General features: G+C 37.7%; 1 protein-coding gene across 2 annotated transcripts; it reads left to right on the top strand.

Annotated features, from left to right (window-relative positions):
* Positions 1–100: 100 nt before the first annotated feature.
* On the top strand, positions 101–25627 carry sfpq (splicing factor proline/glutamine-rich). 2 transcript variants are annotated; one of them, XR_013788163.1, is made up of 12 exons: positions 105–941; positions 1420–1608; positions 1708–2009; positions 2096–2191; positions 2383–2579; positions 4196–4280; positions 4367–4481; positions 4565–4613; positions 4743–4852; positions 24590–24642; positions 24722–24815; positions 25527–25627. XR_013788163.1 is itself a non-coding variant. In XM_079485096.1 (10 exons), the coding sequence occupies exons 1-10, from the start codon at positions 396–398 to the stop codon at positions 9727–9729; spliced, it is 1800 nt and encodes a 599-aa protein (XP_079341222.1). In that variant the 5' UTR covers positions 101–395; the 3' UTR covers positions 9730–11269. The 2 variants fall into 2 exon arrangements, 1 of the variants encoding a protein (XP_079341222.1); XM_079485096.1 differs by lacking the exons at positions 24590–24642; positions 24722–24815; positions 25527–25627 and adding an exon at positions 9619–11269 and having other exon boundaries at positions 101–941.
* Positions 25628–25989: the final 362 nt, after the last annotated feature.

Genomic DNA, 25989 nt, shown 5'->3' with positions numbered 1-25989 from the left:
ATCAAGAAGGACTAAGGTAATTGCAAATAATTGGATCCACACTCCAGTTCGGTAGGTGGCGGTAATGCGCATATAAACTGGTTTGCCAAGTGACGGTAAAACTCAAGAGGACGAAGAAGATGCAGCACAACGTGTGATCCAAACCCTCGCGCGCCACTAGAGTGCGCCAGAACGTCAGTAGCTGTTAACGATTTGATTTGGGGCGGAGGCTCGTGAGCTCATCCGCCTTCTCACTTCTATGCTCTTCATCACTGCAGCACGGCCATTTTACTAGCCGGTTTTGCGCCTGAAGAAGACGCACTCCTCAACGGTATTTATCGGCAGTTTTGACCACTGCGTGTTTTTAATCGTATCTATCATATTCTTAACCCATTTAAGTCAGATATAGTGTGATAATGTCTCGTGACCGTTCCCGTAACCGCGGAGGAGGATTCCAGCAACGAGGCCGTGGAGGTGGAATGGGAATGCGTGGTGGAATGGGAAACCCTTTCTTTCGGAATCAAAACCAGCAACCTTTTCAAAACCGCGGAGGCCATGTGGGTGGTGGATTTAAGGCGAACCAGGGGAATCAACCCAATCAAGCCGCTAGCGTAACGCCTCAGAAACCGCAAGAATCCGTCCAGAATAAGCCTGCCATTCAATCGCCCCCAGCCCAGGGCCCAAATGTGGCCCAGCAGGGAAACAACAATAAAGCCCCGCCGACACCCCAGACTGCCAGCCCCGCTATCGTTACGCCGAAGGTACCGTTACAGACCCCACCGCCTCAGAATAACGCCAACGTTAAGATCCCGGACCTCGGTTCTCCACAGAACCAGCCTAAACCAAACAATCCTCGAGTTGTTATGGGGAACGGCCAGAAACAGCATGTTCAGCCTGTGAAGAAAGAGACAGAGCTGAAGCCACAACAAAATCCGAGAAACGAGGACATGTCTCATTCTCAGGTAAAATAACGAAGGATTTCCTGCAAACAGTCATTTATTGTGGGGAAAGTTGTGTTTGAGCATGACGTGTGTGAGATTATTGTTTTTAAATATTTTTCGGTAACATGGCGTTGCTGAGGCAGATCCGCCATTTTGTTTGCGCTTTAAACAATAGGTAGGATTCACGGTGCTGGGCCGCTCATTTGAATATCTTTTATATTTGTTAAAAATGGCAAACGTTTACTTGGCATACGTTTCAAGTTTGTCTTTATTTTAGATAACCTCTTAATGGGTTAGCACGGCCTTGTCTGTTGTAAAAGTAGGTTATGTTTGTGTTGCGCAAGCTTTTTAATCTGAAGCAGGATTATTGATGGTAAAAGCGAGGCCTTTCGAAAGTTCGCCTCTTTATGTGATTGAATCACATGCATGTGTTTTAAATGGTTTCAAACGCGGATGAATAAGATATATTTGTTTCAATTTTTTAATCCTGTATATTTAGGAGTTGAAGGCAACGTTATCTTTGCTTCGCAAACCCGGTGAGAAAACCTACACTCAACGTTGCAGATTGTTCATCGGCAACCTTCCTAACGACATCACCGATGTAGAATTCAGGAGGTTGTTTGCCAAATTTGGAGAGCCCAGTGAGGTCTTCATCAATCAAAGCAAAGGTTTTGGCTTCATAAGACTGGTAAGACTTAATAGTCCTGTAAATGACCCCTTGCACTGCCTTATTCTGTAACATCCAATGACCAGCACATTAAAGTCCTAATCAATCTTTTATTTATAGGAATCTCGTGCCGTGGCGGAGATTGCGAAAGCAGAGTTGGATGACACTCCGATGAAAGGCAGACCACTCAGAGTTCGCTTTGCCACTCACTCTGCTGCATTGTCTGTGCGCAATTTATCCCCCTTTGTCTCGAATGAGCTGCTGGACGAGGCGTTCTCTCAGTTTGGAGTAGTTGAAAGAGCTATAGTTATCGTAGATGATCGTGGGCGCTCGACTGGAAAAGGCATTGTTGAGTTCTCATCCAAACCCGCAGCTCGGAAGGCCATGGATCGTGTTAATGATGGGGTGTTCCTTCTCACAGCGTAAGATGGAGTTCTTTGTACAATGAGGCAGTGTGTTTTATTGAATGTTTGGAAAATGTCTTGACGCTACTATTTGTCTTTTTTAGGGCGCCCCGTCCAGTTGTTGTTGAATTATTAGAGCAATTTGATGAGGAGGATGGTTTGCCAGAGAAGCTTGCGCAGAAGAACCCCACTTATCAAAAGTAAGCTATTTTGATTTATCACATTGATCGAGTTCAATGACAGTTTTTATCAAGCTGGACAGATGCTGTAATCATTTGGGTGATGTGGCAGCAGTAACGCATGTTTTCTAGACTGTACATGCGGGTTTAACTTATTTGATGGTGTAGGCATTACTGTTATTTTTTTTTAATGGGCTTTTATTTCATTTTAGGGAACGAGAGCAGCCTCCACGATTTGCCCGTCCTGGCACCTTTGAGTTTGAATACTCTCAGCGCTGGAAGTCCCTTGACGAGATGGAGAAGCAACAGAGGCAGCAGGTAGAGAAGAACATCCGTGAAGCCCGTGAGAAGCTGGAAGCAGAGATGGAAGATGCTTACCATGAGCACCAGGCAAACATGCTCAGACAGGGCAAGTATAACGCTTCTTTTATGTTTGGAATTATTGACTGTGCTTCACGTCGTGGCCCCAATTACCCCCTTGGGGTGTGCATAGGGCTGCTCATTTTGACCATTTAACCATTAACCGATAGTAAAACATTTGACCGGTTAATAATATAAGTTCTACGATTTAAAAGGTATGTTTATTTTAAGTTAAATAATATTAATATTTTTTTATAATAAAAACAATTTAATCGTTTTTTAAAGAAAACGCATGTTTTTAGTTTTCTATATGGTGAAAGAATATTATGCTCAAGTATCTGCTTTTAAATGTAGACACGGGAAAATCAGGCTCACAATGGTCTGTGACATTCTGTCTTCCCGGTGTGTCTTCAGTGCAGCGAAATAAAGCTGAGATAATACAAGGGAATTTCGGTGCTAGCCATCAATTTATAATTTACAACAAACTTATCTCATGGGTGCTTCGCAACGGCTGCCTGTGCGCTTTGGAAAGAAGAAAACTGATTTCTGCCGCGGGTCTAATTGTCAACAGGCTCCAGACTGTCACCACAACAATTTTAAAGTCTTTCTGACGGAAATAAAATGTCCCTGTTGTTCTGTTTTCGTTTTTTTTCTCATAATTTGTTAGTTTAATTTATGCTTTAGATTAATATTATTTAGTTATTTTCCATTGTCACGAACCTGCGGCTTTCTGGATAATGTGATGTACCTCCGAAACGCAACCTCCTGTTGACTCTGTCGAAATGAGACGCAGCATGTATTTTATTTAAATCTAATTTATTATTAAAAACTCATTGGTTAACGGTTCGGATAACAAGTGTCTGTTTTCGAAATTAACCGAAATGACCTTCCCTAGGTGTGCATTAACTTTCTAATAATTGAATGAACCAGAGTCAATTATTCTGATATACCATGGTTAACACAACACAGGACATTGTTCAAGTGTTTAATTGCAACGTTTGTCATGTGGCATGTCAAGCATCCGTAAGACCGAACAGCCTCGGAGGCTTGAGCCACTGCTATGTGGTGTGTGTGAGAGCGAAACACTGTGCGCACACCTGCTGGTTTTGCAGTAGAAAACATCTTGCAAACTTTTTTAATAGTAGGCCTATCAAAATATATCAGTTATAAGCAGCATGTAAAGGGAAACGATCAGTGTTTATTCATTCATTGTTTTTTTTAATTCAATTTCACTATTTATTTCTATATTGCAACGCTTTTAGTGAAACGAAACTGTTCACGTGTTTCCAATAACAGCACGCCAAAGTTTGATATGATTAACTTCCACTCAAGAGCAGGGTGCTGTTTGAGGTGATGGCCTGTAGGCTACACTGTAAACTTTCTGTTATTTAAACTTGTCAACTGATGGCTTTTTTAAAAGCGTGTTGTTTCTGTGGTAAACGATTTAAAAAACACAGCCACAGCAGTCGTTAAGGCTTTGGTGGACAAAGCCCCTAATGAGGTCAGCAGACCTGGAACATCTTCATAGGTGTGCATTTACTGAAAATGAATGCATACCCATAGAACGTTTGTCAAACGATCAGATTGAAGCATTCAACGGCCCCGTGGTATAAATCACCATAATATTATGCTATGAAATTTAATGTTGTTAATTTCTTTTAATAGACCTCCTCAGACGTCAAGAGGAGCTTAGACGTATGGAAGAGATGCATAGTCAAGAAATGCAGAAACGTAAAGAAATGCAGATCAGGTATGCCTTGTTGTGGTGCAGTTTTGATATTAGTCCCTTCTTAGGGTTCACCCTTTTAGTCACTGACCAATTGTTTTAATCCAAAGACAAGAGGAGGAGCGCCGCAGAAGAGAGGAGGAAATGATGCGTCAGAGGGAGATCGAGGAACAGATGAGACGCAAACGCGAGGAGTCTTACAGAATGGGTGGCTACATGGACAATGTAAGTGTTGCCGTCAGGGTGTTCTTAATATAATAATGCCATGCCGATTAAGCCCTTAAAGTATTTTTTGTGTGTTTCTACAGCGGGAAAGGGAGATGAGGATGAATAGTGGTGGAGGCCTGGGATTGGCCGGTAAGATAAGTTTTAGACCTTATAGCTCAGAAAAAATAGTTTGTATTTAAGAAAATATATTGAAGTTTCTGTTATTTTAACTTGCATTTGCTCCACGGGCAGTTGATGATAATCTTCTTTGTGCATTAGATATGTCATATGGATCCCCTAACCAGAAGTTCCAGTTGGCTGGAATGAACTTTGATGCACACCAAGGGTTGGGGGGAGCAGCAGCAGGGGGCATGGCGTCCAACGAAATGGTAATGTATTTCTGATACGAAAGGAAGTGGATGGTGTGTGTGTGTGTGTGTGTGTCTGTTTTGTGGATGCTGTGGTTCATGAGAACTGTATATTTTGCTTAGCTGTCAAATATTTGATGTTAGGTTCGGTTTTGGAAGCTTGTGGACAATGTGATTTGATCCCGTTATGTTTTTATTGTATTGCCACCAACAATAAGCACTTATTAAGTCTGTACCGAAGCTCAGCCCTTTTTGTTTTGCAAGTCTGTCTGTACTAAGGTCTAAGAAATGCAACCATTTACTTATCTTACTTATTTGTAAGTCCTGTCTTTATTGCAAATACAGACAGGCACACGTATGCTCTGTGTTGTGTAGTCTTGGCATTAGCTATGTGGCATCTTTTTTTATGAAAGGCCTCGTGGTATTTAAAATGTGGTGGAACAATGCTTTACAAAATGCTCTGCTTGTTTTTGTGGTGAACACTGCTTTTGTCACTTCCCTGTTACAGCCCCCTCCAGTCATTTCAGTGCTGTACTGGCGCCCATGTGAAACTGCTCTTTCTATGTATGGAGCTCTCTTGTAAATGTACTTTTTGTAGTTTTGAGAGTAGGTTCATAAGAGGCTATTAGTGCAGATAGACTTCAAAGCAGCTTGTTCACAAAATGTGGAGTAAAGTAACTATAATTGTTGCATGGCTGAGCTTTTAAGGAGCTGCTGTTGGTTGGCTTCTGTTTTGAGTTGTGCTTATTTTGGTCGGCAACCATGGAAGAGGGCTTGACCCTGTTTGCTGTGAGAAGAGAGGTTGGCAGTTTTTTTATTTGGGACTGTTGCTATAGCAAACAACATAGTACACATTCTCATCCCCCAAGATTTTGTCAGTATAATGTGGTGTGCTTCCCTGGATTTCGAGCATTTGTCAAAGTACACCTGTAACATGTGTTTTGGTGCATCTAGATATAGACCTACCATCTATGCCTTTGAGAAATTTTAACTGTGTTCTTTTTAAGCCTTTTATCTTCGAAAGAAAAGTGCAATACAGTTCTCAACAGCAGCAGCAGCGAGGTGAATGTAATTGCTGGCCTTTATGATTATTTTCGGTATGTTTTGAAATAAAGGTCTTTAAATCTGCATATTTTAACGATAAAGTGAAATGATTAACTCCGAAACATGGTCAATGTTGATCCTCTGAACGCAAGTAAAGAAAATCAATCTTATTGTGCCAAATTCACTGGTGCACACTGCTTAAAAAGAAAAAATAAGTGGTTTCTTGTGGGGGGGCCAATCCCAATACTCTGGATCAGGATCCATCGGTACAGACATGTTTTTGCTGGATCAGCTATTAGAAGAGGTGGACTTATCCAAAATCCGATCCTGTGCTATATTTATGATCGCGCTTTAAGAAGCATGAGCTATTCGGAAACAGCTGGGAGAGTTTTCATGTGCTAACTAAAAAAAAGTCATTCGATAGCTTTATGTAAGGAGAAAACCAAAGTTCTTTAAGTTCATGAAAACAGTCATCTGTCACTCTCCATTCAGCATGCTCTAGTGTTCGGTGACTATCAGGATGCTTTTTTCGAGATGTTCCAACGTTTTAATTATTCTGCACAATCGGATTAAAAGGAATGTATTTTGCTGGAGTTGGTCATTGATGGGTGTCTTAGATTAAAGCATTGTAAGCAGTCTGTGTACACACAATGGGTCTCATTCACTAATAATTGCTTGGATTTTTTGCATTTATACGCACATTTGAACCTCCTACTAAAACGTTCAGCCTAATTCACAACCCGTGCGTACGCACATGAATTTGTTCTTAACCTTCTCCTAATGTTCGTGAATTTGCAGTATTCTAAATGAGCGGCCATGTACATGAGTTAAGTCATTTACATGAAACCCTCCCAGTTCATCTCAATATAAGGGCTTTCTGCCTGACCTGTCCTTTACCACCCAGTGGTTAATTTTAACTTAAGTCAGCTACTCCTGGCAACCCCATGTGAAGCTGTCTACAGACACGCTCTTGCAAGTAATATATATATATATATATATATATATTAGTTTGAAAATTATAACTATTATCCTAAGATAAAACATGGATTTTGTAATTTTGTGTTTGAGAGAGGCAGAGACTGTTTATTTTTGCGTACGTGTAATTTTAACTGTTCCTATCTTTTCTTTTATAATAAGAATATATATTAGTTAACAAGTTTTGTGAATCATAATTTGTTCTTGAAAACGTTCTTACGCAGGTTTTGCGCACTAATTTGTGCGTACGCATGCTTGGTGAATGAGACTCAATGGCTCTGTAAACTGTCGGATGATGCAATGCACTTTATGGAAAGCACAAAAATCTGATGTAACTTATGAACTTCAGAAGAAGGTGTGTTAAGCGCGCCAAGGCGGATGTATTATGCACATCATTCTGTTCATGGACGCACGCTGTACATTGTGATTCTGCGCACAGAATGCGCGTAGAGAAGCAAAACCATTAAGGGCATCATTGTGCACCTGGGATGGGCATGGGCCCTTTGTGTGACTTTACATTAGATCAGATATGTACAGTAGTGAAATATTTTCTGGTTTCGGCCCATACCATAGTTTCTTGCTGCTATCAGGTCTGGCTACATTCTGAAATAAAGCTGCTTTTAGTGAATGATTGAAATAGCAAATTTAAGTAAGCCTTTATCAGATTAAATCATTTTAATGTGAATTTCTTCAGTTTGTGAAAAACTCCCTGTTAGGACAGATCTGAATAAAAAAATTTAAATAAATTATTTCCAGAGATGGGTTCCCTGGTATAAAACGAGCCACTGGGGTTAAATTGAGAGAGCAGCCTGTCGAAAAACTCCACTTTTCAGTGCTGCTTTAGGAACCATAGAAGCATGTGGCGTATAATAACAACTTTCAAGTATTGGACCGTGAAGCAGTATCGGTAATAGTAAATCCCGTTAAAAACTTAACGATACCCATCCTTACTGTTCAGCAACGTTTTCTGTGTTGTTAAATGGTGTTTAAGACATTTTTGTCTGAATTTATAAAATGTTGGTGCATCACTAATTTCTGATGCTTATCAATAAGTTTAATTTAGGTTTTCATTGGATATGAGTACGGAGATATTCTTGTATTGGCATTTTGCATGAGGAAACATTGTGCAGCGTGACGTGACCCTGCACTGTCAGGACACATTTGATGTTTTTTTTAATTGGGGTAGGCTCATCGTCTTAGTAGTATGTGATATCTTAATCTTTTTCATTCATGTATTTAAAACCAAAAAAAGTAAAAAAAAATCATGTTTATTGAATGTATCACTATTCACTTTTTTACCACCTTTCAGGTAAGGCGCACATGCACTGTTCGATTTCTGTGACAAGTTTGTAAAATTTTCACTGTATAATCACATGCGTGTTAAGGCAAAGTTTAGGATTTATGTGTTCACACTGTGTGGTCCAATCCTTGTGCTTCAACTTGAATTATACGTGACTTGAATATATGTGAAAAACAAATGTAGCTCTGCTTCAACTGTGAAACCCTCACATGATGCAACCTGAATTTCAACCTGATGTCAGAAATTAGTTTGTATGTGGAAAGCGATTAGCCTCATATAATCATTTCTTTTCAAACGAAATATGACAATGCACAAATTTGGCCCTAATTTGCTCAAATCCAGTAGAAAGTCGCTCAGTGTGTTCCTGCCCTTAGTTATTGACAAATGGCATTGAAAAACTTTAGCCTTAAAAAACAATATTCCCATGGACAATACTAATAATATTTGCATTAAAACATATTGATTTCAATTCCTAGTCTTGCTAGTTGGCTAAGAGGTATTTTTTACAGTATAATACATTATCAGCCTCATTAGCCGGGTTTCTATCACCCTGGCTTTATGCGCATTTTGAAGTTTTGCATCAGAAGGAAATTTTGAAATAAAAACCTTTAATTCACAAATGTATTTACGCTCGCTTTAAGGTGGCTTTTCTTTTTTGCCAAAAAGGTTTAATGCAAATAATGGGAGATGGAAACGCTTTTGCAGATGAAATTCCTCTTAAAAAAAGCTATGTAACTGCACTTTGGGATGGCGTAAACAGACTAACCCAAGTACCGATCTTGTTAAACAACATCTGAAATGTTGTTATGGTCATTCTTAAATGTCTGAGCAAAGTCGACAACTTATTTCTGGAGTTGCCTCCCAGAACTGCGTTCCTAAACAGCAGTTATCCACGAAAGCATTGCGTTTTGTCTGCTTGCTTGAAGCGAAAGTAATTACTATATACAAAATGTATTTAGTGTCTTCTCTTTAGTATCATTTTATTAGGAAGTGACCGTTTTGACTCGTTGGATGGAAAAAAAAGTTTTATGCGATATTCCAATTTTGCGCATAAGCTAAATTCGAAACATTGGATGGAAACCCGGCTACTGCCATGTTACTGGCTTTGAGGCATTAAACAGTGAACATCACAACCTTTATCGCATTTGCACTTAATCTCCCATGCAAATGTCTTGTCAGTAAAGTGTTTTATCAAACCTGCGCTTTTAAAATGCAATGTTATAGGATTTGACTAATGAATACATTACCCTCTCTTCCTTTTTCTATGTCACCTGTGGCACCGTGGATCTGCGTGTTGGAACTGTTACACCGATTGTTTTCCTTGGATCCCGCTTTTAAAACACTTTGCTCATAATATGAACTCATGGAACTTATTTACCTCTGTTGAATTTCTCCCCACCCATGGAAACATCCTAATTTCTACAAAATTAAATCCTCCCGACTGATATATAACTGATGATCCATTTAGCGCAATGAGCGTTTCCCACAAGGGGGTCCAAGGGGCATGGGTGCTGGAAACCCAGGATATGGCAGGGTCCGTGAGGAATTTGATGGGCCTGCCAAGAAGCCACGCTTCTGATCTGGCACTTTAAAGCAGATTTTGTGTGTGGAATTCCAGAGGCATTTCTGGTGTCAGAATTGATGTATTTAAGTTTCAAGAATTTTCTTGCAATTTTAGCCTGAAGACTCCTGAAGACCCGTTTTTCTTTGCATTTTTATTTTATATTCTTAATAGGTTTAATAAACGGCTCAAGTCAGCACTAGTTTAGTGCTACCAATATGTAACTTCCCTTCCTACTAGTCTATACCTTGTCATGTTATTTGTGTTATACTGGTGAATATTGTGAGTTGTTCTGATCTTTCTATGGCTGTGTTCTTTGCCATTCACATTTAAACTAATACATGTACATTTTCAATAAAGAGTACAGTTGGTTTTCCCAAACCCCATTCAGTTGTTGTTGGCACAGTTTTAATTTAAAAAAAGTCTGATGACACTGACACACGGGAGATTTACCTTTGGCTAGTAACATTTTGTTCATCATGATTTTGACTTCATTTTTAACATGACGCAAAAGAAAAAATACCCAATCAGAACCTTTATTTTTCATTCCAAAATTATTTACCGGTTTTAATTTGTCTGGATTTCATGTTTTCAGTTTTTTACTCGACAGTATTATTATATTTACCGGCTTAATAAATACTGTTATATAGTAAGTCCATAGTTAAAGGAAAATTGGTATTTACTCTAGTGTTCAAATCTTCTAGTAAATATTGAAGTATACCACAATATTTGGTACAGTTGATCAATTTCCTTTAGTAATACTACAGAATAATATAGTTCGGTACTATAGTTGCACAATGTTTTCAAGTTAAGTGGATCTTTGACTTTTGTTGTGTGTTTTTAATAGCTTTTCTCAAATGAAGCATCAGAATGCCAGCGAAGTGTAAACTCCGAGCCGATCTGGAGTTCTCGTCTCCTTTTCGGGAGATGAAGTACACAAAACCATGTCACTCGTTTTCTTAGACGCGCAGAACAAACAGGTTGCATATTTAAACAACAACTAATCAAATACGGATTGTGATCGATGTTAAGCGCAACTTTCTGATTAATTTGTCAAAGTCGAAGACATTCTGATATATACATTTAATTCTCTCTGTCTGTATTTCACAATTCAGTATGTTTTTTGCAAGTGTTTTTTACACTTGCCTTTGGCTCCCACCTATCAGTGATGTTGAACACTTTCATCTTTAACTTTTTGGTCTACAATGATCAATCAATCACTGAGCTAGCATTAAAAAAAGTATTTTTCCTTACTCCAACTTGGAATGCCAAATTCATTATAAGCATTGACAGTTTTAGCTGTCTGGTACAATTTTGCAGCTATTGACAAAGAACATAACAAAATAATTTGGTCTGTGTTTATCATATAGTTTTTTTTCATTTAGATGTTCTGTACTGTTACATTAACTTTGATATTAATATTCCTGTAAGCAGTTTGTGTTTAAGTTGTTTTTAGAACAATTTTTCAAGGTTTGGATCTTCGATCTCTTGCTCTTGGAACAAAAGCAGTCATTGATCCTTAAACATCTCATTCACAGTATCTACAGGTGAATTGAAAGCTTTCAAGAAAAAAAACCATCTATCTTGTCCGGAGATGCACATTTCAGTCGAAGTCAAATATATTAGATTTCAGATCTCTCCTGCATTTTATGCTTGATCTGGCATACCATAGATACATTTGCCTTAATATGAAATGCAACGTTATAATTGCATATTTTGTTTCTTTAAGCAACCTTATAGATATGGTTGCATGTTTTTGTATTTACTTTTGTAAGATGGGAGCGCGTGGGTTGGATTGAGCAACTGTGATCGGTCAAAGACCCATGCTGGCTCACTTAATATCAGCCACAAAGTGAAGAAATAAGACTATTGCAGTAGAAATTACAACTAGCTTTGTTGTACACCATGTTTTCGCCCTTTGAAAGTAACTGAATTCCATTTTAAATAAGGTTATTTTAATCTTGTCTATGTAGGAATTTTTACATTTTAAATGATTGTATGTTTATATAGATGCAATATAAATAGTGTCTAGCTTCTGTTGTTCAGATATCTTTTGAGATAAGAGTGATGTTTACTCGCTGCAAAGCTTTTTCGATCGTTTTCTGTAAATTTAGTCAAGGGGAGTATGTTTATGGAATTGTAAAGGGATACTTCACCCAAAATTGAAAACGCTATCATTTACTCGCTTTCGAGTTGTTCCAAAACATATACATTTCAGGGAAACGGAGAAAGGTATTTTGAAGAATGTTTATAACCAGAAAAACTTGCCTCCCATTGACTCATAGTAGGAAAAAAAAGGAAATAAGTTCCCCAGAACAGTTTGCTGTACCTACATACAATGTAATGTTTCTTCCTATGGGAGCCAGAATCTGTCTGGTTATTAGCATTCTTCCAAATACCTTTCTATGTGTTCATCAGAATAAAGAACTTTATTCAGATTTGTTACAACTCTGTGTTCATTTTTGGGTGAAATTTAAGCAAATTTTCAGTGATACCTATATTTAACTCAATGTACATGCAGAGGCAAAGCTGTCATTTTACACTCTTCTTGAAATGTGTGCGCTTTGCACATCAACAATATTACTTCTCATGGTCTTCAACTCAACTTAAATATGGAGCAAGCCCTGCAAATTACACATTGATTTATGTCAGCATAAATATTGACCCATTTTTCTATTTAAGCTCTCAAAACAGAATTTTGGCAATCTGTGTATGAAACTTTTTCAAAAATGTGTTTTCATACTATCATAATGACTACCACGTTAATTGCAATCTTAATGGGATAGCGTGCTTGAATCGTTTTTATTTGTAGTAAAGTGATTTAAATCCCATGGCAAATGCTGTCAGGTTAGTAATAACATTAAGGTAACTACACTTTTGTTGTTTTACACATGCATTGTGCAAAACTGTTTTGTCTGTTGTGCTGGTTTTCTATACTTTTTCCCTTAACAGGTTTGTTCGTGACTATCTTCGGGTTTGGATTTAAGCAATTTATCTACTGAAAGTATCATCTTCAGACATCGCGCCCATGGACTGTTCGCCAGTGGTTAAGACATACTGCTCACAAGAATGGCAGTTTCCTAGAGTTTCAAGCTGTGATTTAATTGGCTGGCCTTTTTGGGGCTTTTTCACAAGGTAGCTAAATCGTACTATTTTGTAAGATGTGGAAAAATCGATACTTGAGCTTCTCCTCTAACATTACTTAACTGTCACTTGCACAAAAGCAAATTGTACTAATACTTGAGTCTTGAGCCTATATTTGAGCATAAAAGTTGATCATGGGCTGTCTTGTCAACTCTTCAACTCTAGAGTGGCATTGTAAGAAGATGTGATGTGTCCAAATAAAGGTGTGCTGCTTAAAGGGATAGTTTTTTCCAAAAATAGTTTCATTTACTCACCCTCAGGTTGTTCCTAACCTGTTTAAATTCTGATGAAATGAAAATATTTTGTAAAATGCCAGCGACCAGACAGATCTCATCCCCTTTTTACTCCCAAAGTATTTATTTTCCCTACTATGACTAAGTGGTGTATGAGATGAGTTTGGTTACTGGCATTTTTTAAATCTTCATTTGTGATTAATAATTTATAAAGGGTCGGGAACAACCATGGAGTGTGCATATGACAATATTTTCATTTTGGGATGAACTGTCACCTTAAATGTGTGTAGATATAGATTTTTTTCTTCCTGTTGAATGAATTCATCATCGCATTACTCATGGTCCAATATTCAGTGTTTCCCACAGGATTTTGACAAATTTGTGGTGCTGGTGACATCACAAACTAATTGGCATATTTTGTCATCACGGCGTGTTTGCGTCGTGTCAGTGCTTGATATCTGCTTTTCTTCTAATCTCTGATCTGTCACGTTATACTAAATTTTACAATTTAATGCCACCGGCATTTATAAACGCAACCTCATCCGACAAAATCACAGTACAGTACATCTACATTAGAGAGTGGCTATATGCTGTTTGCCCTTTCTAGACGATGTGTTGCTGTATTATGACACTTCTTTGATATTAAAAGCAAGTGATCGTAAAATACACTACACGCGCGTTTGTGAGACAGAGCTTGCACACACATGGAGGTCATCGCAAGAGAGATAATGCGAACACGGAAGTGGACGGGCACACGGCCATGAGCCACTCATACCAAACAATTCAGGAAAGCGAGAATACGCGGAAGCGCTGTTTATCTACTAGTTAATTGAGCCGAGATATAGTCATTATCATGGCTCTATATCAATACAAAATGTGATGCCAAATATACTTGGGCAGCCATTAATAATGGCCAAGTAAATGCATTGTATGGGAAACACTGGTATTGATCCATACTAGGGGCTGGGGGGAATCGATTTACCCAATTATTGTGATTCTTTTTAGAATTGATTTTAATCATTTTACTTTTTCGAAGAGGTGTTGGACAGAAGGTACTCACTTATTCCAGCAGAGGATGAAATGTACTTGATGACATTTTATCCGTTTCAAGCCAGCACGAGAAGGAAAACAATGGCGAAAGCAGAGCATCAAACCTCTTCCAGAATTCTTTCTATACCTTTGTTTAAACCCAAATTTAGACTGCAACCTTTTAGTCCTCCTGGTACAACAATTTTTCTGCAAAACTGACGGATATTTATTTGCTCACTGTTGCACCACGGGGTTGATAAGCAGTATTGTCTGTTTACAATGTCGTTAAAACTGTCGCAAAGATTTCCGCCAACAATATATTATCTCCACGGCCTAGAGTCCGATCACTCTCTCGCTTTCTTTGCTTCCTCTGACAAAATCCTCTTTGGTTTTTTGGCTGGCTCTGCCATGGTGATGTTTTGGTTCGTTTTGTCTTACTGTTAACTCTGCTGTTGGCTAACTTCTCCCAGGCTACGAGTAAAATGTGACGTATGCAATAAAGCAGGGGATAGGCGGGGCTTGTACCAACCCGAACGCCAATGTTACAAGTGCATTTTCTGCTTAGGTTGCAACGGCAGTAAAAATCGTCCAGTTAAAAGTTGTCCTACTACTAAAATAATTTGAGACATTATTTTAAGGTAAAAAGTTGCTTGTCGCTTTAATGTGAAATATTGTTTTGTTCAAGCCATATATTTTGCATCTCAGACAGTGCAAAATATTGTACCAAGTTCTTTCACTTCACTTAATGCCGGGCCTCACCTCAGGATAATTGGGCCAATTTCTCCTCTTCCGACAATCTTAGGTAAAGTCCTGATGATCTTTAACGGCTCTAAAGATTATTTTATAAGATTTTCCTGTGGTTTGATGTGTGTTAAGAACCTAATCAGTAGAACATCGGACTGCCCCGATCGTAAATTTTCAACATTTACTAAATCATTTGTAGAGGCCCTGGCATTTATTACTCCTAAAAAGACATCTACATAAAATTGTTTGAACTTTATGATTTCAAAGGATGTCGCGACCGGAGGGGCTACTGTCAGACCGCCCGCTCTATTCTGGAATAGACCGGTAAAGACACGTCTATTCAGAATTTTACTTCCGCGCTGTCCCTAACTTTTAAAAATGTTTAACACTGCCGACATGTTTTCTGCATTAGTAAAGCGCACACAATTTCACTTACTCGGCCGAACAGTTTTTTACTGTTTTCGGTTGCCAAACATTCGGTGTATCCCTAAATACTACATTCGTGCCCTGGCTTTTAAAGGAATAGCAGCAGCATAATAAACTTTGTTTTAATGTTCATGAAGGAAAATGTATGTCTTAGATACAATTATTAAGGTTATCAAAGTTTCCTCCTTTGTGGGACAGTTTGTTATATTGTTTTTACAGTTTAATCAGTCCCAATAATAGCTTGATGTGGGGTTTTTGACTAAACCCTTTTTTTGCACTGGTAGGTTGTGGATTAGTTCTTTCTTGCATGTCAAGTCATTTGTTTATTCTAGTATCATTTGTATTGCATGATTATTGTACGCAATGTCATTTAAAAAAAATGAAGCATGAAACTATTATATAACCATCGATTAAGTTGCAGGCTAACATTCTCTGAGGGTGCCAGGTATTCACATCAAAGAACAACAAATGGAGATCAGAGATTTCTTGAGCTTGTGTATGTTGGGTACATTGGTACTCATACGATCTACCCCCTCCTTGTGTCTACCCACTTCTGTGTGGTTTCATCTTTACTGAACGTTGCCTAGGAACTGTATGTATTTCATCTGACTGCATCTGGCCAGCCCAGGATATACCCATTTGTATTATGGAGCCGTCTAATATGACCGGGATGTTTTTGACACAACTGACTCCACTTCTTGTTTGAACTAGCTTTTACTCTTCAGTTTCAGGTTTGATCACAAGAGCCTTAATGCACCTGTGCTGTTCTGTTGTTGCAATGGGTGAAGGAGTGGAATTGCGCAGAAGAATTTGCCAAAAACCCTGTGGTGATTATGCTGGTGCATGTCACTGTAACCGAACACATTCCTAATACCGAACTACACCCTGCCCACATTTCCTACCCAGGAGTCCCATGTTTTTCTTAAATTTTTTGCATTGTGTGGCTTTTATAAGAACAACCTCGAATTTACTCAAATCCTTCAGTATTTGTTAAACGAAAGGTTGTTGAGAGTTTATGCAACCCTTTCTCAGTACTTCTGATAAAAATTCCAATAATATCCCTGATTTTCCAGCAGACCCTCGGTTATGTTGTGTCCTTACGTTCTGGAAAATTGGTAGATGCTTGAATATAGCAGTCATGATTAAGGCAGAACTTCCATAATTATAAAGCATTTTATGAAATATTTGCACAACACTATATTTTTAAAACATATACAATGTAAATTCCTGTTTTTGCCTTCACACCATCCAAAATGTAGGTGGCATTGTAGGTGCAAGGTTTTTAGCTGAAAGTATGATCTTCATTTAGAAAATCCTAGCCCTCATGTGTCGGTGCTTTGAGGCACATTAGCTGGTACAAGCAGCTTTTAAGTACTTCTGATGATATAATACTGAAGTTTTAAAAATTGTTCCATCTGTGCAAGAACTAATCACATATTTTGTGCATCGTTAACTTTGGAGAAGTTCCGGTCACTTCACTTTGCCCTACTCACCAGGGGCAGAGCCCCTAAAGTAAAAACCCTGTAGGGTCTACCTTATATTTTTTCTGCAGAAATACAATGTAAGGTGTACAAAGTTTAACATACTGTTTAAAAGGACAAATTCTTCCGTATCAAACAGGATTGCGAAAAGCATATCGTTTTTTATGAAGCATTTCATATTTGCCAAGCTCCAGTATTAAATGGATACTCTGCCCCAAAATGAAAAATGTATTACCCTAAAGTTGTTCTTTCATCTTTGGAGAACAAATTAAATGCTTTCTGACTTCCACCCATAGACAGCAACGTCATGGCATTCCAGAAAGTGAGTTAAGACATTTGATTATTGGAAATAACCTCATTATTGGTGCGCGTGTAAACTGAGTCAGAGCAAGGACTTCATTGCAGTAACATGTTAACATGACATGAGAACTCCTCTTTGCTCCCGTTTAAATGGAAGCTTAATTAGTCTGATTATTTGCTATAATACACAGATCTTCGATATCTAGGTGTGTGTGTTTGGCTACTGGCTATAGTTTTATCAAATCAATGTTGTTATGAAACAAAGTAAAAATATTTAAAGGTGCCGTTCCCTGTGATGCCAATTTTCAAACTTTAGTTGGTATGTAATATTGCTGTTAGGTCATAAATGATAAAGCTTCACGTTAAATGACAAGCGAGATATTGTCTTTAACAGAATTCACTTTTCACGGACCTCCTACAGCCCTTTACTTCCCGGGTTACTGATGTCTCTATTATAGTTTTGGAATAACCTCCACCCACAGGAATATGACAAAAAGGGGGCGAGGCCTTTCTTAGAGAAGATGAACAGCTGCTGGAGTAGTGTTTTGTTATCAGACATTGAAAACATTTAACTGCTAAATGTGCTAAACTACTTTCACTTTCATGAAGTCCTACTGCTGTAATTAGAATTCAGCTACACACATTCTAAGATAACAGCTTCCATTACTTTATCATTGGCTGTGAAATCTGTTCCGTATGTGCCCATATCTCTCAAAAACTTCTATGAAACGTCCTATGAAGTCCTGCTTGCAAATGTCTCCTGGTCAATCTGCTTATTTTCTTATCCAACTTTGATCCAATATAAAATGGCGAAACTAACACTTCTGTTAATTAATACATTTCCCCTAAGTGCGTTTGTTACTAAAAAATAAAAGCATATAAACAGAACTGAAATAGACAAGTTGGCGATCCGGTCACCATTACAATGCTGATGTGGGTTCTGAACTTGTATTTTGATAATTTGGCAAAATTTGGTTCCAGATAAAACTAATGAGCTTGAGACGGAGCTTTTTCAAAGTTGAAAATTTTTATGTAAGCACCTTTTGTTTTATCTTTATGCTAAAAAATAAAATAAAAATAACAACATTTGCTTAAGCTTAACTTGAAATACTTAAGTATCAAAATAACTTTTATATTAAATCTACTAATTCATCTGTTACTTCAAGACTTTTACTCAAGTCATATTCTAAAAGGATACTTTCACTTCTACCAAAGTAATAGAGATAATTGTACTTTTACTCAAGTATTGTTTTAAAGTACTTAAAACATCACTGGGTCACATGCTAAACGGCTTTATGTGGACGTATTTTATAGTTATTCAGCGCCGTGATGAATATAGAAATAGGATGGAAAATGTCTCCGGAACAGTGATGTACGCTGTCATCGCGTTCGCGCTGTTTCTGTTTGAAGGAGCAGAGACTACTGACAGCAAAACTTAAGACTATCATGTTTACCATGAATTGCGCTTAAAGTGCATGAAAGTGCTACTGATCAGAGCAGCATGAATACGATTAGGTGTTTACATGCCTTCGTGTTGCGATTAAAACCGGCGTGCGCCACATGTTACTTCAATTATGAGCTTAATCGCATTATTTAAATCGAATGATTGCGCTTACATGAGGTAAAGTGTAATAACAGTATTACCGAATCTCATAATCGCATTATGAGGGTGCATGTAAACGTAGTCATTGTTGAAAGTCCATGTGACTTCAGTGGTTCAGCTTTAACTGTATAAAGCGACGATGATACTACTTGTGTGCAAAAAAATAAATATCAACTATATTCAACAATTTCCTGACTTCCACGTCAGTCTCCAGCTCGGAAGACCACATGACGTATACGTGCTATATTCAACAATAGAGCTTGTTAATCGACATCACGTTGCATGTTGGGACGGCGCCACCATCTTTGGAGGTTGTTTACTAGCGATTGTTTTGTTTTACTACAGCTTTCAACTTGCTTTTGGGTAAAGTGTTGTGAAGAGAATTAGAAGCGAAAATATGAATAAATTAAGTCAAACAGAACAACATTGAATTGAACTCACTAGCAGAAAAGAGCTTCTGCCACCTACAAATATGGTCGCGACAGCCAGCATTTAACACGGCGTGACGTCAGCGCCACATTCTCTATATGCATAGGTTGTGGACACCCCAGTTCAACACGCATGCTTTGTAAACGCTGACGTCTGCGACAGCACATGTGTTGAGTGGTCTTCCGTATGCACGTTGGAGACTGACGCAGTAGAATTTGAATCTATGTGAAGAATCCTCTTTTCCTATCTAAAATTTGAAGCTAGATCCCTGTCATTATTAGCCAGAAAGGAAGAAAAAAATGTATTGACTTCAAATATCAAGGACACAACATCTTCAGACTTGGTAAGTGCACAGTCTGTCAAGTCTTAAGCAAAATATTGTCATTTTGCTCTATAAAACCTGTAGTCTACTGGATATTTGTGATCTGGCAGAGAAACACCAAGAAGTTGTATCACCGCAGAAACTGCAAATTAACCTTTAAAGAATAATTTACTTGAGTTAAATTACTTTTTTAGTTAAATGACATATGTATTTTAATAAAATTGGTTAAATAAAATAAATCAAGTAGTTTTGGACACTTTTATAGCCAGGTACTGTTAAACTTTGTTAATATAGTTATTTCCTGAAGCCATACATTTTTTACAGAAATATTAGTCATTAAAGATTATGATGGTATTGCTCCAAAAAGAGTGGTATGCCGTGACGCAAAATACCATATGTGACCCTGGACAACTGGAAATTTACACATCTGAAAGCTGAATAAACAAGCTTTAAATTGATGTATGGTTTAATAGGATGGGACAATATTTGGTTGAGATTTAAACCTCTGGAATCCGACGCTGCAAAAAATCGAAATATTGAGGAAATCACCTTTGAAGTTGTTAATCAGAGATGTTGTAGCAAGCTGCTAAGAAGAAACAGGTTTGTTTAACATTCTCTGTTGGCTTACCGCTGAAATGACGTTGTGGAGAGTAGATGAAACCGAAAGAGGAAATTCTAAGCTGTACACAGATACCAAACTTAAGTGGATAATTCCCAAATAGCGAGCAGAAGCAAGCGAATTTTGCAGGCGTATTTCCAGCCATTTTTGTTAGCAATTTTGCTGCATCCACTCACAAAAAGTTTTATATATTTACGGTAGGAAATGGAACCTAACCTTTACTTAATATCAAAGTTATTTTTGGCATAAAAGAAAAATCTATAATTTTGACCCATTTATCTTGCAGCTCAGAACTGAATTTACTCTGATATTTAACAGGGTTTTTCCTGCCTGAGAAATTGGAGGCGGTGTCCTCCATCGAATTTCGTGCCACTTCCGCCTGTCGACAGAATGATGTCATCAAGTGATCTCTGTGGGTTATTCATCTATGACCTGCATCAGCTTTATTTTGTGGTTATTTTGATATTGTGTATTTCGCATCTAAGCATGTTCATTTTCTTAAAGGTTTCCAAAATTAACGTGACATCCAATTAGTGGAATGTTTTCATCTCTGCAGTTACTGTACGGCTCTGCATTTACAATTAACACACCGCCAGGAGATCAGTCGTAAGTTCAGATGCAACTGATCGATTTGGCTCAGAAACTGTTTTGATGCAGTAGTGACCTCGTGAACAGCCTCTTACCGCTCTCTCGTTGTGTTGGAAGTATCAACACACAACATTATCAGTACACTTCAGAAACAGATGATTCATTTAAACCGAAATAGGAAAGGAAATAGTGAGAAAGAGGCAAGGAATGGCTTTTCATGTAAGGGTTTAAGTATGATTATATAGCAATATAATTTCAGATTAAGCAAACTATTCACTTAAAGGTATGGTAGGCCTACACATGCGCAAGAGTACACACAGTCAGGATTGCACCAGGAAAAACCTGTTTATGGTCCGTGCCCTAAAAATTGAAATAACATTTATTTTTAGAGAGCACATTTTTTTTTCTGATAGATGACTCCGATAATTTAAACTTCAGATTCCTGTACATTGGGACCTTGAATTCAGTACTTTTCATAGATCAGATACTAGTTGGTGAGGTGTGTTTTGCCTTTTTCGCATTTAAGTGAACGTGGCAAGAGCTTGTCTCTGTGTCTGTATTGTTTATTTGAGCGAATGGTGGTAGTTAAGCATTAGGGGCCAGTGTCCAGCTCAACCACTACTCCACATTTGAGACTCCTGCAGTTGGTTACATTGAGGATGAGTAGTTCTGCAGATCAGTGGACTTGTTTGCAACAAGAGGTATGCTTGCATATCACCAGAAAAGGTAAGTGACCTCGTCTTTTGTTCCATGAAATAAACCAAATACTACTTTCTCTTTTATCAATCACCCTTTGTGCGGGAATTTAACTGGGGTTCTGGCATCACACCTTCAAAAATGCATTCACAGTGCAGAACCTGTTTCTTTTGCTGTTCATTGCAAAGACATTTGAAATGTGAGTGATACTTTGGCTACAGCTGTGTGTGTCTTTAAAAGTCAGTTTACAGAAGTCGTGCCACTCTGTTTGCAATGTCTCCGGGCAGCTATTTCAGTCAAAGCAGACTCTATCGACTTGATCTACTTAAATGGTGAAAGACAGATAATTAAGTGAACTGAAAGTGACCTATTTGTCAGTTATGGTCACCCATAACCGAAATGTGACCTTTGCATTTAACCCATCCAGTGAGTAGTGATCACACACACTGCAAGTCGTGAACACACACCCGGAGCAGTGGGCAGCTATCACTTTGCCTAGGGAGCAAACAGGGGTTGGGTGCCTTGCTCAATGCCACTTCAGTTGCTACCAGCTGGCCCTAAGAATCAAACCGGTGACCTTCTGATTACGAGTCCGACTCTAACCACTAGGCCACAACTGCCCCAGAGTGGCAAAAAAAACAATTAAATGGCATATTTCAAGGTTGCTTCAGATACTTTGCAAACACACAGGTTGGGGTGGCTGCCTTTTTGCGGGATTGACAATGAGGAGAGAATTTCAAATTGATCTTATTTTGTTGTTCACTTTTGTGATGTTGTTCAGTTATTACACTTACAATGATGTGCAAATAGCAACGTGTCTTTGCATTTTTTAAAGGCCAGACCATGTGAGACAATACTGGAGAGGACAGACCACTTGTTCAGAAATATGTAATGTGTAACATGATACATTTTCTACATTTGGATGTAGGAATCACTTTTTAATTCATTTTAATTTGACACAAAATTCACTTTTTTCAAATGATATTTAGAGCTAGGAGGTAAAGAGGTCAAATATACAACACACTTTGTTAACTTGAGTTAACCGATTTAACTATTTTTTTACTTTTGGAAATGTATACATTGTGTTTGGTAGACACATTTATCCACAGTGACTTGTTCATAAACAGTGTATAGGTTTAAAGGAATAGTTCACCCAAAAATGAAAATTCTGTCATCATTTAATAACCCTCAGTCTGTTCCAAACATGTACAAATGTATTTGTTCTTCCAAACAAAGAGGAAGATATTTGGAAAAATGTCAGTAACCTAACAGATCTCATCCCTCATTTACTGCCATAGTAGGAAAAATAAATACTATGGGAGTCCATGGGGGATGAGATCTGTTTGGTTACTGACATTTTTCCAAATATCTTCCTTTGTGTTTAGCAGAACAAAGAAATTTATACAAGTTTGGAACAATTTAAGGGTCAGTAAATGATGACAGAATTTTTAAACTATGCTCTTTGCTTTGTGTGGATGGAATCTACAACTTTTATGCTGCTGATGCAATGCTCTACCCGTTCTGTACATAGCAGTGTGTGCTTATTTGACACTAGTGGCCCATTCGCGGTTATTGGGGCCAAATAACTCACGGTAGTGATATTATCACTATCTTTTTAAAGGTGCAATGTTGAGGTTTAAGCGGCATCTACCAGTGAGGTCACAAATTGCAATCAACTACCAGTCACACCTCCCTTTGGTTACACTACGGAGGGTGACACTGGCAAATCAGCAAAACCTGACATCTTTGTCCTAAGGAGATAACATTTACGAAACGCACTCGGTGGAGCGGTTTGTCCAATTAGGGCTACTGTAGAAACATGGCAAGTTCCATGTAAGGCAATCCGCGGCGCATGTAGATAGAAATAGCCAATTCTAATGTAATAAAAACATGCATGTTTTAAAAATGATCAATTAATGCTATCAGGCTAGTTCATCTAAATTTTAAATTGTACGGCAAAACTGGACGGGTGGTTAAATTATTTACGATTTTCTCATTCGTTAAATTAACATTATATGAATAATCATGGTTTTTATCATCACAGTTGTTGTTGATACCAATATATTGTGACATCCCTATTGAACACACGTAATTGTTACACCCATAGTTAGCTTTGGCATACAAGTTCAACTGGCAAAGTGAGCTAATTATCCTTTAAGTCTTTAATGCAAACATTTTACTAGACCTTGCTACTTGTTTTCTGTGGAATCTCCTGTGTGCTTTAAACATGTGAACACATCACAGTATTGGTTTTCTTTTGGTTGAAAGAATACATCGCCCCCCAAAAAAAGAGTATCTCCTCAAACTTGGCATTCATCCAGTTTGTTTCCTCCGTGGCTGTTTGAATATAGCAGTCATGTTGCCTCCACACTTTCATAACTTCTATATGAGGACTGGGGTGGGAAATACTCGGTGATAATAAAACATTACTCAAGTGCATCTTTAGGTCTTCTGTGAACTTTGTGAAGAAGAATAAAGAACTGCAGTCGTACCTCCTTCAGCAGTATAAAGCAGCTGTGTTACTAGAGAGACTATACATGGTGCTTCAGATTCAGTCTGGTGAGTGTGCGGGCATACAATATACTTGTTGCTACTGGGTGAGTCGTATTTTACATTTGTACAGTACTGGATCAGTATTTTGACTGTCTGGATGTGTGTTTGTACATGTTTGTTTATCTGCACTGTGATCCATTTACTTCGGTTCAGGTTTTAGGTGTTAACAATCTATATTTGGTTCATGTTACGTTTCTATCTGAATGAGGTGTGATGCCAGAACCTTCATTGTGGTGTGATTGCTGCCTCTGGAGGGGCTGATTTTAATGCAACGTACACTTCATATACACTATACTTTAGAAATCCAGCATCATGTTTGAGGTGGTGTTGGCTGTGAGCTATCTGTCATTTCTTGGTCAGTTATTGAGTTGTACAGCAGCATATACACATAAGATACACTGTAGTGTTTGAGGCAGATGGAGGAACAGAATTGGCCTTTCATTCAACAGTATATGTATTTTAAAAAATGGGACTCAGCTTTTCATCAAACTTAATTTGCAAAACATTCATCACATATATTTAAGAAAAGTAATTCTTACAATTTCCTTTAAAAGACCTTTGCATAAACTTATCACATATATGAATGGAAGGCATTGTATGATGTTTTACTAGTAGGCTATATCGTTTTTAATGATGGCAACCAGAATTAATTCAGCAGGGGTGTCAGAACATTTTATTATATGTCTGCTCACTGTGTTTTTCTCATCACAGGGCTCTTGGGTCATTGAAGGTGGATGAGACGTTTTAGACACTGTAAGAAACTGGTGAGTATTCACTTGCAGGCATGTTTCTGGGTGTTACTTTGAGCAAACTATAATTCATTTCACTTTTATATCAACACAGAAAACTGTTTCCTAAACTGTATGGCACTGGCTAAGAACCACAGTTTCAACTTAAAACGTTAGGAATAGTCACCTGCATCTTGGATGGACTGAGGGTGAGTAAACTAACAGCAAATATTCATTCTATAAAATCCCCCTTTAAAGGTGGTGTATATATATATATATATATATATATATATATATGTATATATATAGCCACGGAAATGGTTAGAGACCATTTAAAAGATTTAACTTTTATAGTTATAGTATTTAGGTAAAATTATTGTTTTCATTGTCAACTACTAACAATATTTTAAACAAATTAAATAAATGTAGGGTTTCTATTTGCATTTATTTGCAGAATATGAGTCAAGGGGAACAGAAGATGCTCTAGTTCATTTTCACTTTTAAGCTTTACAATACTAATATTTGCATGTATATTATGTATTTAGGGAAGGTTCAAATGATATATTGTTTTATGTGAAAACCTCGATTTTATCACAGTTTTCATGCGTCTTGTCATGTTGTCAGTCTTTCACTTTGCTGTTGAATGACTTTGTCGCTCCTGAGGTTCGATTTTATATACATTCAACACACTAGACTGGAATAACCACAATTCATCTAGAAATGGTGATTACATCAAAATTGGGAATGGTCTCTTCATTTTCTCTGTGGCTGTATATTCAATTTTATTTTAAAAGTATGCTGAAAAAGTATTTGCCTGTAATTGAATATTCAGGTATATGTGAAAACCTACTATTGCAAATGCCATCATGAAACTATTATTAATAATTACCCTGTATTTTCTATTGATATGTCCTATTTAGTCCGGGAGATAACAGACATGACCATGGCGACCAGAGAATCCTGGATACAGCATTTGATACCTCTTTTTTGACCCATTTCTAAATAAACTGATATGTCAAGATCTTTTTGTTTGTTTGTTTTTTTACGTGAATGTTTTCCCAGCTGAAACAAAAGTGCATTGCAGTACATTCATTCTGATAAGAGTTTTTGCTAGAATTTGGCCAAATTTCTTGAAAAAGCTTACAGACAAAGGGGTGCTGTCCTGTAGTAGATTTCATCCGGCTGATGGCTACTTATTGAAATAGATTTTAAAGAAAACTGCAGTATAATATGCAAATGTCATTTGGAAAGGCATTAAGCTGATTTTTGGTTCCACTGTATAAATGGAAGTCAAGCTAATTTAAATAAAGCATATTTACGTTTGAAGGATAATTTAAGAGAAAATGATTCCTAAAAATATTTCTATAATATAACATTATTTCA

This window comes from Barbatula barbatula, assembly GCF_947034865.1.
Source record: "Barbatula barbatula genome assembly, chromosome: 21".
Taxonomy (NCBI): domain Eukaryota; kingdom Metazoa; phylum Chordata; class Actinopteri; order Cypriniformes; family Nemacheilidae; genus Barbatula; species Barbatula barbatula.
This window is presented reverse-complemented; position numbering and strand designations above follow the sequence as displayed.